The sequence below is a fragment of the Dunckerocampus dactyliophorus genome, chromosome 11 (assembly GCF_027744805.1).
Source record: "Dunckerocampus dactyliophorus isolate RoL2022-P2 chromosome 11, RoL_Ddac_1.1, whole genome shotgun sequence".
Classification (NCBI taxonomy): domain Eukaryota; kingdom Metazoa; phylum Chordata; class Actinopteri; order Syngnathiformes; family Syngnathidae; genus Dunckerocampus; species Dunckerocampus dactyliophorus.
The window spans coordinates 28,734,094-28,749,470 of NC_072829.1; the positions used below are offsets into that span (position 1 = coordinate 28,734,094).

At 38.1% G+C, this 15,377-nt stretch overlaps 1 protein-coding gene across 2 annotated transcripts in view; it reads left to right on the top strand.

Moving 5' to 3' along the window:
• Nucleotides 1-13,977, top strand: part of klhl4 (kelch-like family member 4) — a 51,391-nt gene extending 37,414 nt beyond the window's left edge. For both annotated transcript variants that reach the window (XM_054792236.1, XM_054792235.1), the window contains exons 8-11: nucleotides 3,187-3,349; nucleotides 6,998-7,210; nucleotides 8,823-8,994; nucleotides 10,889-13,977. In XM_054792236.1, coding sequence (XP_054648211.1) covers nucleotides 3,187-3,349; nucleotides 6,998-7,210; nucleotides 8,823-8,994; nucleotides 10,889-10,948 — 608 coding nt within the window. In that variant the 3' untranslated portion in view covers nucleotides 10,949-13,977. The remainder of the gene's footprint in view (nucleotides 1-3,186; nucleotides 3,350-6,997; nucleotides 7,211-8,822; nucleotides 8,995-10,888) is intronic.
• Nucleotides 13,978-15,377: the final 1,400 nt, after the last annotated feature.

Below are 15,377 nucleotides of genomic sequence, written 5' to 3' on the forward strand. Positions count from 1 at the left end.
GACTTTGACATCAATGGCTTGGGACCTGACTTGGGCTTTAGCCTGATGACTTGAAAATACTTGTGATTTTCAGTCAATGTGTTGAGTAAAATGTGCCCCCATTCAAAGTACAGTCATCCCTCGCTACATAGCAGTTCCAACATCGCTTCCTCACTCTTATCGCCTTAAAAATGAACAAATAAATAAATGATCGCTGTTTTGTGGTTGACGATGGTCTATTATTAGTTAGAAAATGCAGCGGTCCCTCATTTAGCGACCGTGATAAAATCATTTCCGCGATATAGGATTCAATGATAGTAAATTGAAAAACACTGACTTGCCCCCACTTCTGGTTTCACCTTCGGTTTAATCAGCAAGGCACTTGTCTTCTTGGAGGTGTGTTTGGGCTCCTTATCTTGTTGGGGGGGAGATCACGCTCTGCTTCACGATGTCACAGTACGTCCTGGAATTTATGTCTCCATCAAAGAACCGCAGTACACACAGTGCCGGCAGCAGTCATGCAGCCCCAGACCAGGATGCTGAGTACTTCAAAAGATGTTTGAGTATCATGAAGGTTTCAGTCATCAAAGTTCCAAATGTACACTCTTCTTCCAACTACTTCACCTTTTTGAATGAGCCAGAACACAAAGTTGAGGAGAAATATGTGCAGGATGCTTGCAAGCAGGCTCTGCTGGCATGCTGTGTACAAGGAATTACACATTGCTTTTGAGACACACCTTTGATACTTCCCATTTCTCCGATCAAAGCGTGGCAGACTGCGTTGGCCCTCCTCACGCCCTCCCCTGCCCAAGCAAATCTCATATCAGGAGCGTTTTGATTCACAGTTGAAAGAGGTCTGGTAATAGAACATCAAGATCTTGTCAAAGCATCCGGCTCCGTGTGGTCGGGGGGCTTCGGCGAGCCAGAGCGGGATCGCACTTAACAGATCACCTGCGTTGTCTCTCATGTTTGCTTCAGCTGAGATATCTTTCTGCTGTGATGCGCCGTGCATATTTTCATTCTAAATATAAATGTTTACCAGCGCTCCACACCGCCTGCCGTGCGGATTGTGGCTGAAGACAAGAAAAACGATTTATTTTTCTCTCTGAAAACCACACCGTGATCATAAAAGATCGCTTCACTCCAAGACTTGTTTCTTTGTGACAGTGTTGATATGATTCAGACCTCACTAAATCTTCAGCAAAAAAACCCCCACTCAACTCTAATATAGAAATCTGTTGTCAAAACAAAACTGTTGCTGCGGTACCAAAGGCTTCCCTCCGTGACTTTGGGACAAAAGACTAACAATGTACAAGTAATTGTCTTCCTGTTTAAAACGATGTGGTCACTTGTAATTCACTATTTATGTGTTGTTGTGGCGCATTCTGTGGTTTGCTGTTGACTTTATGGGCCGCACGCCCCCGCTGCTGAGAAGTGCTGCTGTTAAGGCGGCGTAGCAGGAGTTGAAAAATGTACGTGAAAAAAGACAGCTGTTAATAGTGATCGTAACGGGCATAGCAAGCATCGCCGTAAAGGCAGTTGCAGTACCAGTAATAACTATGGTAAGAATAGTTTTATAATAGTATGTTTCATCACAATAATAGTGATAGTGGTAGCACAAGTACAAGTAATCGAGTAGTAGTAGCAGTAGTGATAGTAATGGTATTACTAGTACTATAAAAAGCATTAAAAGAAGTATTTATCATATTCACATTATTAGACAGAGAAATACTAGAAAAATACATAAAAAGCAGTAGCAGTAATAGTGGTAGCAGTTGTAGGAATAGTATGAACAGTTTCACTGTTACCAGTGTTTGTGGTACTACTAGTAGTAATAGCAGCGGTAATACTCAAAGTAGAAAAAAAAAGTGTAAAAGCAGTAGCAGTAACAGTGGCAGTAACCAGAATACTAGTGACGGTGGTAGTATACAATAAAGTAAAAGTAACATAAGTAGTAGTGCTATCATTAATAGTGACTATAATACTAGAAAACATAGCAGTAAAAGCTGTAGTAGTAGTACTAACAGTGACTGGAATGGTATTCAAAGCACCAATAACAAACAATAATAGTAAAGGTAGTAGTATTAGTAGTACGATTGAAGTTAATAGTAGTACTAGTAATAATGGTAACAGTGGTAGTAACCAGAATAGTAGTGACCGTGGTAGTATACTGTACAATAAAGTAAAAGTTCTCGAAGTAGTCGTAGTAGCAGTAACTATAGTAGTATCCTTAAAGGTGACAATAATACTACAAAAACATGGGAATAGTAGTACTAGTATTAACAGTTGTAATGATAGTGATAGTAGCAGAACTAGTAGTACTAAGACAATAATATTAGTAGAAGTAATTGCAGTAGTAGCCGCACTGATAGTGATAGTAATACTACAACAAAGCAGTCGCAGCAGTGGTCGGGGTCATGTTAACAGTAAATATGAACAAAAATAGCTGTAATATCAGTACCACTGCTAAAAGTAATATTAGTAGCAATAACAATAACACTGGTAGTAGTGGTAGGAACAGTATAAACAATAGTAATAACACAAAGAAGTCAAGGCATTGTAATAGTTTTGAGATTGCAGTGGTTTAGCATGAAGTATTAACAGTAATATAACATGAATATAGTTATATTAGTATATGTTATAGTAATAGCAATTGATCTCATAATATCAATACTAATAGGAGCTCTAATAATGCTGAGATAATAGCAGAAGCAATAGTATTACTACTAAGACAGTAATAGTGTCATAATGTCAATAACATTAATTCTACTGTATTGAGAATTATAAGATAATATGATGTATTTTTAAGACTGTGCTAGGATTTACTTTAGGTTTGAGGTATTGCTTCACAGTGGCGGAGCCAGAAATGTTTCATTGCGGTGGCCAAGGTGAGACCATTACTCACATAGGTGGTGGCAATAAGGTGATACCTGAAGTGTCTAGATAGCCCGCAGAGTGGCCACCATGTCGCTCCGCCACTGTTGCTTTATTAGCCTTGAGGCTAAGCCTTAAAATAGACATCATCTCAATATATTGTGGATTCAGCACACCATATTAATATGTAGTACCAGAGAAGCAATAGTTGTCAAACACAATGTTTATAATTCATAACAATGCTGCGTTCATGAAGTGTCTCTGCAAGTCAATGAAAGCCTGCATTGGACGTACGGCGTACCCACGGCATGTGTCTGTGTTCCCTGTGCGCAGGTATCGCTGTGCTGGAGGGCCCCATGTACGCCGTTGGCGGCCATGACGGATGGAGCTATCTCAACACAGTGGAGCGCTGGGACCCGCAGGCCCGGCAGTGGAACTACGTGGCCAGTATGTCGACACCACGGAGCACCATGGGAGTCACTGCGCTCAATGGGAAGTAAGTTGCTTGACCTTTTTGTGGCCCCCATCGGTGGGTCTGTGCATGGCTAAATGCTAGATATGCAATATGTCAGGGAAAAACTTCCTGACCATCTGCTGCTTTGTTTCCAGCCTGGGGACAAAATCTATGGAAAATAGGAGGCCATAACAGACAGTTGATAGAATAAAGAAAACAAAAACATACCACAGTGTCAGACAACTGCAGCTGGAATGTGCTCGCAGTGAAATGCTTCATTGTGTGGAAGTATCATCTAGTACTACATTATTACACAGTACTTTTAAAGTCTAAATGTGGTTAGTTACATTGCACAGCTTTCATGCAACCACTGCAATATCAGCAAATAAAATAAAGGTGTGGAATGTTGCGAGCGCTCAGCAGCGTTGATGTCATGCGTAACAGGAATGTGAGCGTGCAGTATCATCGGCATAGTTGCACAACTTCAAGTTAACTCTCGAAAAGAAACTAGAGCAACATCTTACTTGTCTAATATTTTTATCACGGCGGGTGCCATTTCAACCCAGAATTCAGCAGTTCACCGTGATAAGTGAATTTCTGCGAAGTAGGATTCCTTATTTATAAATGAAATCATTTCATAATTAGAACATAGAAAACCTGTTCACAATCTTCTAACTATGATTCTATCTTATCTTTTAACATTATTGGAGCCCTGTAGACATGAAATAACAGCTCTATAGTTACATTTACACTTCTATTACCTAATATAGTGGACATAATAAGAGTAAATAAGCCCTTCATGACATAAATAAGACTCTTGCTTGTGTGTGCTGCTATAAATGTAGTACCTCAGGGAGCTGAGTTGAGTTTAGCTTGCCGTGGGTTACGGACGCAACAGTAGCCCACGTTTGTATTAGGGATTACTGTGCCTGTTGTGAAATCATTCAAACGTGCAATAAAAGCCTGTTGTTCTGGCGATCAAATCTGATCCTTTTGTGTCTCACCAAACACTACTGACACCTTGTGACTCGTGTACAATACTACATACCATTCACAGCGACTTTGAATGCATCTTCTGAATGCCTTATATTTGTGTTTTAGTTCATTTAGTCAGTTTTATGCTTGAAAATGATTAAGTTAGGCAAAAAAAAGATGTAAAATTTGCTTCATGCATATTTTTTGACTAATAATAGGCCGCATGGCTTTTATTGTTTCGATTTCTTGTTTTAAATATTTTATTGTAGTACGTTTCTTTGTTTCTATTTGATCTTTGAGTTTTTATTATCGTAATTTTTACTTATTATTTACTTTTACATTCCTTTATTTACTTATTATTTATGGTTTTGCTAGTCTGTGCAGCACTTTGGAAACAGTGTTTATAAAATGTGCTATATAAATAAAGTGGATTGGATTGGATTGGATATTGATTAATGTATTTGTGAAAAAACGTGATCGAGCGAAGCCACCACATTTGAACCGTAAAATGGTAAAGGGACAACTGTGATATTTTTCAACAATTTTCAATAAGTCTCTGCACTTTATCCACTTTTTACATATACACTATAACTCTGCACCAACATAACAGATGCCATATATCACACACAGCAAGGTAACATTAAGGAGCGGCACAGGAGGACACAAACGTTAGCAACACTAACATAATCTACGTGGGCTACAGTGCTAACATTACACTCACATTTTAACAGCAACATCATGCTAGGTTAGCCTACTCCCAGGAGAAAAACAAAAATGATCAAACTCACAGCTCCTACATCTGTAGTGGACTGACAAATGATTGGCAGAGCTCCATGCTTTATTTTAAGATGTGCAGCAAAGCCTGTGTGTGTTTTTTTTTGTTTTGTTTTTTACAAAGCTATCCTCCATTAAGAGGTGGGTGTGTACACGGGGCAGCCTTCATCATGTCCATGAGGAAGGGGGGTTTTCCATTATGAAATCATGAAAACCCACAACTTCAAAAGTGACCTTTTGAGTGCTGCTCACTCTGGGGACACATATTACTGTTACAACATTGTTAAAAAGCCACTTCTGCATAATAGGGGACCTTTAAAGCTGAAGCATTATGAGCAGTGAATGTAACCGGGGTGTCTGAACTTTTTCCAGCGAGGGCCACACAGTGAAAAATGAAAGGATGAAAGGGTCACTTTGATATTTTGTAAAGCAACATGTGGTAATGCTAAGAAGTGATATATATTTCAAGAAAAAAAAACTGCATCGCAGCTTTGTGACATAGATGGAAAAGCCTATTATTAGTACAACTTTACTGGGGTTTTTTTTCCAATTTTTGCCATTTAAAATTTTTTGCAAATATTGTAACTTTTTTCTTCATAATATGAGTTTATTCTCATAAAATTGCGCCTTTTCTCTCATCAGAATATGACTTTTTTATCTTAAAATTTTGACTTTATTCTTGTAAAATTACAGCTTTTTTTAAAAAAAATTTTTTTCCAACTCTTTCAACTTTGCTCTTGTAATTATGACATCATATTTTGACTATAATTTCATTATACATTTTTCCACAACCTAATTTTCCCAAAATTACAACTTTATTTGTTGTTGTTTTTCATAATATTGCTACTTTTTTTTTTTTTTAAAAAAAGCATCTTTATTTAATATTTCAACATTATGCTACTAAAATGCCTCAAAATACTATGACATTATTCTTGTAAAATTACTACTTTTTCTCATTAGAGTGCAACTTTTTTTTTGTAAAATTTTTACTTAAATCTTGTAAAATTATTGCTGATTTTTCCATTTTTGCTGCTGTTTTTTTTTTTTTTTTAGTTTTCTTAAATTACATTTTTGGAATGTTTCAATAAAAAAAATGGCCCCCGGATCGCAATTTGGACACCCCTGTGCCATACAAAAGGATGATTAAAAACATAAAAAGCACATTTGCGCTGCGAAGCGTGTTATAGTAAGAGTTGCAAATTGTTCTCAAGTTATATTTATGAGTAGAAAATCTATAAAAATTGTCATGACAAAGCACATTTGCGGCAATATTGTATATCATAAACTTGGATAATATGTGATAATCAGAAGGCATGTACAGAACACACAGTAAACATGATTATATCGCCTACCACAGTAAAAATCGAATCATACGTTTGTTCTGCTATTGCATGTAGGCAATAGTTTTTCAGTGTTTTTCATATTACAGCTTAAAACAATGCCTTTCTTTAATTTCAACTTCACGCTGTTAAAATGTTACTTTTCCTCATATTATTATGACATTAGTTTCATAAAATTACCACTTTTTCTTGTTATATAGTACACCTTTCTTCTCTTTATATTTAGAATTTATTGTGGTAAAATTACTGCTGATTTTTCCTTTTTTTTAATATGTGCTACGGGCCAATAACAAAAACAGCCACGGGCCGCAAATGGCCCCCGGTCTGCATCTTGGATACCAGTGATCTAACAAGAAAGCTCTCATCCTAATTTGAGTGCTGAAGGGGAGCAAGGCTGCTGCTGGGCTGTATCCACAATGCAGTGTGCAGTTATTTCTGCATCTAGGTCAAAACAGACAACAAGGAACGAGTTTTCCAAGTCTCTGCTGTCTTGCTGCTGGGCCGACGAGCTCCATTCTCTTAAAACGCTCATGTGAGGACATTTCAAGGAAGAAGTGTCATGACTCACAGTTACATCTGACTGTTTTGTGCGTCTCCCCAGATTATTTGCAGTCGGAGGCCGAGACGGCAGCTCATGCCTGAGGTCCATGGAGTGCTTCGACCCTCACACCAACAAGTGGAGCATGTGCGCCTCCATGAACAAGCGGCGAGGAGGGGTGGGCGTGGCCACGTACAACAACTTCCTGTATGCCGTGGGAGGACACGACGCTCCCGCCTCCAACCACTGTTCCCGACTCTCGGATTGTGTTGAGAGGTGGGAGAAATTATTTTCCTCTGGGGAGCATACACAAAGAAATGTTACGCAAACAAAATTTGGGATTTCCTCCAAGGACGGTGGGTGTGGACGCTGTTGACGTTTCTCATTAGAACAATAGATCATTTGTGCCTTCTGACTGAGTACTCCAGGTCATACTTTCCATCAGGTGATTCATTTCAAGGGGTCTAGCGCCATCTGGTGGCCGTACTAGACAGTAATGTCTGCTCAACTCCATATGTATAACAATTATTAACAAAAAAGTAAAAGTAAATAAAGTAATGACATTTCAGCAGTATTCAAATATGAATTCTAAGTTTTCAAATGCTGTTGAAAATAGAGTTTTAGTTTTAATGTCACTCTTGTAGTTTAGTGTAACTTTGCATTGGTTATTGTATTGGTTTCTTTCTTATGATTTGTTATTTCACTTGCAGCAATACAGTTACCTTGAGGTTAACAATGGATGCATATCAATATTTGTAATATGATGACTTTACACCAAATCATAATCATAATCAATAAAGGCTATCGCCAAAGACCAGGAAAGTAATTAAAATCTGAGGTTTTTCAAATAGTGGGTTGGAAGATCAGAACCAATTTTTAAAAAATCAAAAACATGTGTCCCGGCACATACTGTATACCGTGTGTGACATTGCAGTTGCATGACTGTTTTAAACTCAGAACACCGTAGTTTTAAAACATGACGAGGGCCCATTATGAATGTATTAGACTTTTAAATGCGTCTGCAACTTGAAATCTTGTAGAATGTAAATTTGGCACTCAATGACTGCGAATATCCTCATTCATCCACGTCATTGTATTCTCAGGGCATCGATTGAACTGGACTGTTCAGGTCGTCTTAGAAGACGTTTGGCCTCCCATCCGAGCAGGCTTCACCAGTTCATGCTCACCTTTCTCCCAGACACAGTGCTGTCCTTTCATCTCTTCCTAAAAGGTTCAATCATTTAGCCTGTAACAAATAAACAAGGCACAGCCATTTTGGTTTCAGGTGGGTCCAATACCATCATTACATATGAATGACATGCTAACGAAGGTGACACCACCCAAATGATCATCAATTGTATCCTAACGCCTGTCATTTGACACCGCAGAAGAGCGAAACCATTCCTGTCTGGACATACCTCCTGCTTTTTGCACCAAGTTCTCAGACTAGAGCTGTCCTATCTAGTGTTTGTCCCACCTAGTCTTTGAGCATGAACTGATGAAGCCTGCTCGGGTGAGACGCGAAACGTCTTCTAAGACAACCTAAACAGTCCATCTGGCACTCGATCCGTCTGCAACATACCACACAGACACACCTTAGAACCCCAGAAAGCCATCAATTATTATCATAATGCTAATTTCAGTCATCTGCATCGTGGCCATCAACATGAATCAGGCTCTCTTTGGATCCATCATGTGCCAGCTGCTCTTCCAAGAGTTTCAGCAGTATGTGCTGAAAGTCAATTCCCACTAGTGAGCGCTGAGGCATCTGTGATTAAAGTGGGCAAAGAGGAGTTGCTGTTTTCCAACGGAGGCAGATGGATGAGTTAAGACTGAGACTGTTCTGGGTGAATATCTTAATAGAGCGCATGCTCGACTATCATTTCAGGTATGACCCGAAGACAGACACGTGGACCACTGTGTCCTCCCTCAGCATTCCTCGGGACGCGGTGGGCATTTGCCTGCTGGGAGACAGGCTGTACGCTGTGGGCGGATACGATGGGCAATCCTACCTGAACACTGTTGAGTCATACGACGCACAGAACAATGACTGGACAGAGGTACTTGTATCCAGCTCTCCATTCATGCAGGAGCAACAGCACGTCTTTACAAAGACGTGAAGCGATAGTTGGCAGAGCTCTTGGCTTTATTTTAAGATGTGTACTGCAGCCTGCTCTTTTTATGCAGCTGCAAAATTGTGTGCGTATACATCTACAGTAGCTAGTGGCAGGTTTTGAAGGCCCCTTCTCTCAAAACTGGAGCAAACAAGTGAGGGCGATGATAGTTTGGTGCTCATGAGCAGGCTCTAGGGATTAATATTGGGAGTAACGCCGTTAAAAATAACAGCGGTACCAATGCTATTATTGTTTTCCAGTAACGGGTAATCCAATGAATTACTATTTCAAATGCTAGAACGCCGTTACCATACCGACATTATTTACAACCGTCAGTTCCCATTACCAATGTTTTATGCATACGTATCAACGATCTGTATGTCACTTCAGTCATTGTTCACTATTACTACAAAGGGAGCTAAATAGTCAAAACGAGTTGTAATTTCTCACTCCCCGAAAAACACTGCCACCAAGTGTTTTAGTAAAGAAACGCAAGCCACAATCTCTCAACGGCATATGCCACCACAAACGCTAAATCCAAATTATTTGACATATTTGAAGCTTTTTCCCAAAAAGTAATGTAATAAGTACTTTCTAACTAATTTGCTTAAACAAGTATATTTTGGACTAATAATAGGCCACAGTCAACCCCAAAACAGCGTCGATTAATTAGTATGTATTTTTTAAAAGTGATCGCATTTATGAAGGCGTAAGTACTTTTTTGAGGAAGTAATTGGTGTCCAAACTTTTTCTATCGAGGGCCACAAGGATGCAAGGGCCACTTTGATGTTAACTTCCAAGAAAAAAATTGCATCTCAGCTTTGTGATATAGGTTTTTGATGTTTTATTTTGTATTTTTTTTGCATTTTCCAAATATTTCAACTTTCTTCTGAAATTTGCATCTTAATATTAGAAATTTTCCCCCAACCAGATTTTCCAAAACTTACAAGTTTGTTTCTCATCATATTTACTAATATTTTTCAAATATTTACTTTAAAAAACCTTGGTGACATTTTTAAACATTTATTATGCATTTACTTTTTTAAAATTATGACTTTTTTCTCGTTAGAATATTATCTTTTTGTCTTCATATATATATATATATATATATATAATCATATATTTACTAAATTCTTATCTAAATATTTTACTTTTTTCTTGTAACATCATGTTTTTCGTAAAATAATTTTCCAAAAATTACAAGTTTATTCGTTGTTGTTTGTTTTTTATAACATTAGAACGCAAAAAATGTTTTTTTGATATTTCAATTTTATGCACAGCCTTCTCATAAAATTACCACTTAGTCTTGTTAGATTGCAACTCTTTTCATATTTTGACTTTATTCTTGTAAAATTACTGCTGAGTTTTCTATTTTTGCTGCTGTTGTTTTGTTGTTTTTTTAGTTTTCTTGTTAAGTTCTATTTTTAGAATGTGCCACAGGCCAATAAAACAACAGCCGCGGGTCGCAAACGGCCCACAGAACGTACTCTGGACACCACCGTGTTACCACATCATTAAAAAGGACATTTTGCATAACAGGGGACGTTTAGCATAGTTTTTGCAAAATGCTGCTGCCTAACTAACAACCAAAATACTTGCTAAACTGTTGAATCCAGTAAATACGTCGCTGTTCTGTTGGATTCTCGGGGAAATGTCTGAACAAAATTGTTGATCAAATTCCTGTTGCGTCACTGTCTATAATGATTTCATGTTTAGTTGTTGTTTTCCACGGAGCCCACGTTTTTCTCATCTTTTTGCCGTCACGCTCGCTGTAATTTAGGATTTTTTGGAATCCTCCAACGAGAGGCTGCATGTTAACCTTTATTTTATTTTCCTGCAGGAGGTCCCCCTCAACATTGGCAGGGCAGGTGCCTGCGTGGTGGTGGTGAAACTGCCTTGAGCGCTTTTTGTCCCACGCCTGCATGATACAAACAAATGATGAGGAGAGGACAAGCAAAACAACAAGGACGCGTCCTCCGAGAGACCCTTTGTTTTTGTTGTTCTTTTTTTTATCCCTTCAGCTTTCCCAGATTTTTGTGAGGAGAAAAACACGAGCGAGGCCTCTCCCCCACCATTTGCCCATCGGGGAGGACCCGCTCCCAAACTGGAATGTGCATTCTTGACATTCTCAACCGATCAAGAATTTTTACAGACTTGGCGAAGCTGCAGCGAATCAGTGCCAAGAGGTTGAAGTATTGCTTTGTTATTCTGGTTTTACACAAATCTCTCTGCGTGAAATTAACCGAACTACATGTTTATACAATAACATTTTCCTATAGGTGCCATTTCAAACTGTATATTTTTGGGCTACTTTTTCCATTTACAGCCACTCAAACAAACATGTCACTGTGAACAATGAGAACATGAAAAATGTAATCAAGCTTTTTGTTAAATAATATAAAAATAATACAATAAAATAAAATGTTTCTTATGGAGCTTGTAGCGTGACACAACACCAAAGTAATTTGCTTGTCGTTAGAAGTGCTGAAAGCATTAAATAAAGGTTTACAGAATTGTGAATTACAAAAGATATATCATATTGATATGTCACTTTGCTACATTTGCGTCGAAGCTCAGATAAGTGTGGTTTATTATTTCCTACATGCAATAGCGGAGTGAATGTATGATTTGATTTTCACTGTAGTAGGCGATATAATCATGTTTACTGTGTGTTCTGTACATGCCTTCTAGGGCCACGCTGATGATTATCACATATTATACAAGTTTATGATATACAATATCCAACAACATTGCCACAAATGTCATTTTTCATTACAATTTTATCATATATTCTGCTCATAAATGTATCTTGGGAACAATTTGTAACTATAATACGCTTTGTAGCGCAAATGTGCTTTTTATGTTTTTATTTTCTCCTTTTGTATGGCACAGGGGTGTCCAAAGTGTGGCCCGGGGGCCATTTGCGGCCCGTGGCTGTTTTTTTATTGGCCCGAGGCACATTCTGAAGAAGAAAACTTAAAAAAAAACCCAGCTAAAATGGAAACATCGGCAATAATATAAAGAATTAAATCCAAATTTTAAAACAAAAAAGTCGCCATTTTACGAGAGTAACATTATAATATAATGAGGCATTTTAGTGGCAGAAAATTGAAATATTAAAGATATTTTTTTGTGTTTTTTTTTTAAACAACAAATAAAGTTTTAATTTTTGGAAAATTACGTTGTGGAAAAAGTTGTAATGTTATGAGAATATAGTGAAAATATTATGGGAATAAAGTCATCAGAATATTTCCAAAAAAAAAGTTGAAATAGTTGGAAAATTTAAAAAAAAACAGCAGAAAAGAGAAAAACAGCTGTAATTAGTCAAATCCAAAAAGAAAAAACTGTATTCTAATGAGTAAAAAAAAAAATAATGTCATTTTTTATTAGCATAGAGTTGAACTTTTGGGAAAAAATGATACATTTTTAAGTCGTACTATTATGACAAACAAACAAGACTAAATAAAGTTGGAATCTTTGAAAAATTAGCTTGGGGAAAAAGTTCGAATATTATGGACCTACGGTCAAAATATTCAAGGAATAAAGTCGTAACATTATGAAAAATTACATTTAAGAAGATTTAGAAGAAAGTTGCCATATTTAGAAAAACTGCACAAATGGGGGAAAAAAGGGCATATCTTAGCATATCTTCATGTGTTGTTTTACAAAATATCAAAGTGGCCCTTGTATCGTTCCATTTTTCACTATGTGGCCCTCACTGAAAAAAGTTTGGACACCCCGGTACTTGTATGTTAACACCGAAATAAAATCCCTTCCGCATGCGACATTTTAAGAGCAGGACGTAAGCAGGTATTTATTTTCTTGCAACTGTAAGACAACATGATTTTCTTTTACCCAAGCAGCCTTGGAAGCTATGATGTCAGCAATGTTCCTCACACTTTTTCTATCAAACATGAGCGTCTCATCAACAGACCGAAGACCAACTGCTCCTGCTTATCTTCGTCTCCCCCGCCCTCATTATTTACCCTCCAAATGGATTTCAAAGCTCCTCTGCAAACAACCTTCTGGAGATTGTTGGAAATGGATTTTGCATACAAAATATTGGCTTAAGTGTCAACAAAGAATATGTAAATGTTTTATACAGGGTGTTATAAAACACGCAAATTATCCACACAAACAGAAGAGAAATCATTGTCACAAGCCATGGCTCAACTGCTGTGTCTATTATTTTCCCTTTCTATTTATCATCCTTTGCCATATCTTACAAGGGGATGATTATAAACGTTCACCTGATGTTACCTTGTCTGTGTTTTTCAGTATCATTAGTTGGAGAAACATAATTATGCTGTTTTTATTCCATCCGACTCGCTGAAACTCTCAAAAAAGAACAACTTGTATTTGTCGGCAAGCAGGAAAAGCAGGCCGGTTTGACCTGATCAGTCGTAATGTTTTAAGTACTTTCTGAACGTGAACTCAAAAGTACAACATGACCACAGTATTGAACGGCTAAACTTTTACAGGATAAAAGCTGCATTTGATTAATAACGCCAAATAAAAAGATTTTAAAGTGCATATGAGGAAACCCTGCCTAATTAATACGTCACGTGTATCATAACAATCCCCACATACTGTATGCCCCATATGCTCAGCATAGGGATGACTTGCATAGCACATAGCCTTAGACGTTATTTTCCCTCAACATGTAATTGTAATGACATTTCAGCAAATCATTGATCAATACATGTGCATTTGCACACTTATTTTATATGTATTTGTATATAATATAATCAACCTTTTATGATACTGTGTACAAAAAAAACTGTCTCTGGTGTTCCTGAGTACCACTAGATGGAGCCAACGTCCCACCAGTGGTACTGGTACCACAGTTTGAGAATCAATGCCCTAGCTCAGAATCAGATTGTACAAGAGGTTACCTTCTGCAGAACTGTTTTGTAGGCTCATTATAATCATTTACACAACATATACAGTAAATATAACAATAAATGATATGAATATCGCTATCACATCTTCTCACTGCCTTTTGCCACTTTTCCAACTAGAAGATGTCCAATCGTCACATACCATTTCACTTGAACCCAGAATTAGACCAGGCTGTGAATAATTGAGAAAAGTATGTAGAAATTACATTACGGCGCATTTTGTTCATGGGATCCATTTGAATCTTTCAAAATGAGTGGAACACCAAAATGGCTCTAATATTGCGTGTGTATCATCGTCTCTCTATGGATTCATTCATTCATTCAACACGCAGGATGCAGTACAGATCCAATACACTCTAAATGTATGCACTCATGAGCAAAATCTTAAGAAATCTTAAGATCAGTTGAAAAATTGCAATTGTAAGAATTTACATTTTGCACTGTTGGATGTCAAGGAGGTTTTAAGTAGAGTTTAGAAATGCAAAAACAAGAAATGGAAGTGAGACAAAAACTATTTTGAGTAAGCAATTTATTGCAATCAAGCATTGAAGGGAGAGTTGGGATTTTTTGACATGAAGTTGTATGACATCCCCATCAGCGCTGACTTACCAGCACTTGGTCCCGTGAGCCCAGTTCTGCTCGCATTTTGGTGATGAGAAACACAGTTGCGGTTAGTTATTAGGGGAACAATATGCGTTCGAAAGGGTAATAGTATTAGTATTAGCATTAATGCGCGCTATCGGCTGTCCATTGTTGTGTGTGTGATGAAAATGGCTGCGTCCCTTGCATCTTCATCCACTGTGGAACACATACGTAAACAAGATGGCTGCAACGTCGCGGCGGATGTATCCTCATCACAAACACAACAACGTCCCTGACCCGGAGGATCCCACTGGCTGTCTGTCAAGACACTGGACCATCCTCGGCCCAAATGAAGGCTGTAACTGGTGCCGAGTGCAGTCCAATAACCATCAGACACCATCCGACAGAGGAGGCTTTTAAAAAAAACAAACATCTTCAAAGGCCTCGTCTCCTTCAATGTCACAAAATTGGTCACTTGGAATTTGCACGAGAGCACCAAACATGGAACAATGAAAGGTAGAAGAAAGTTTTATTCTCTGATGAGAACAAATTGAACCTTGACAAAAATATAACCATCTTGATGGCTTCCCACCTGAGATGTTTTCCACACGACACAGTGGAGGGGGAGCCATCATGATCCTTCAATGGAACAATGGAACATTAGGTGGTGCAGGGGCGTCAAACGGCAGCTGGCTATGTGGAGCTGTTGCAGGGGGCATCCCTCATGCACCTCACAATGCCCGGCTGACAAATGACTTCTTCCAGAGGAATAAGCTCACTGCTTTGGACCATCTTGCGTATTCCCCTGATCTAAATCCAATTAAGAACATTTGGGGATGGATGGCA